Genomic DNA, 846 nt, shown 5'->3' on the forward strand with positions numbered 1-846 from the left:
GAAATCTCCCCGATCGCTTCGAATCTGACTGGTCTCCACAATGCTCTTATGTTGAATAACGACAAGCGACCTTTGGACGTCCAGGTTTGCGAGTCGATATGCGCCTTCCTCGGCAGACAGGCAAAACCAGTGTGTCTTGTCGCTCACAACGGATACGAATTCGACTTCAAGCTGTTTCGGACGGAATTCGATCGTCTCGGACGTTCTCTACCTTCCGACCTGCTGTGTTGCGATTCCCTGTTGGCTTTTCGGGAACTGGAGGGTGCAGATTGGCAAGCGTGGAAGAGGCCAAGGAGGTCGTACGCCCTGCAGAAGATGTTCGTCTGGACTTTCGGAGTGAAACCCAGAAACGTTCACGGTGCTGAATCGGACGTGATCACTTTACTCAAACTTGTGCTCAACCGAGGAAACGCAGTATGCCGGTGGATGGATGAGCACGCAACGAGGTGGACGGACGTTCAGCCATATTACATCCCGAAAAAGATCTAGAATGTGGTAATTGTTTTTTCTGTTTCTCTCTTTGTGTTTGTGTGCATACAATTTCAGATTAATGGAAACGTGGCATTTCTTCGAATAGTCTTTTTTTTTAGGCGAGACTTGTTTTTTTTTATCATTTTTTTCGAATGGCAAATTTAATTATATTTTATTCAAAAATTATAAATAGTTGCAGTCTGTGAGATTGCTAAGCAAGGTAAAAGAACAAGTCTCGCGTTGTCAACATGTAAAAAATGATTGCAAAACAACGCAATTCAAATTCATTTTTGTACGAATTTTATTTTGATTCAGAATTAACATAAAAGATTTTGTCCAATTTAAATGTTTTAACATAAAATTGTTATTTTCTTA

The 846-nt window shown here is 41.3% G+C and overlaps 1 protein-coding gene across 1 annotated transcript in view; it reads left to right on the plus strand.

The window, feature by feature from the left end:
- Nucleotides 1-489, plus strand: part of LOC117104178 (three prime repair exonuclease 2-like) — a 624-nt gene extending 135 nt beyond the window's left edge. Inside the window, exon 1 of the mRNA XM_033244872.1 lies at nucleotides 1-489. This exon is cut by the window's left edge and continues 135 nt beyond it. Within this exon, the coding sequence (XP_033100763.1) occupies nucleotides 1-489 (489 nt within the window).
- The last annotated feature ends 357 nt before the right edge of the window (nucleotides 490-846 follow it).

The sequence above is a fragment of the Anneissia japonica genome, unplaced genomic scaffold (genome assembly GCF_011630105.1).
Source record: "Anneissia japonica isolate Jap-2015-1 unplaced genomic scaffold, ASM1163010v1 scaffold3077_len58716_cov146, whole genome shotgun sequence".
Lineage (NCBI taxonomy): Eukaryota > Metazoa > Echinodermata > Crinoidea > Comatulida > Comatulidae > Anneissia > Anneissia japonica.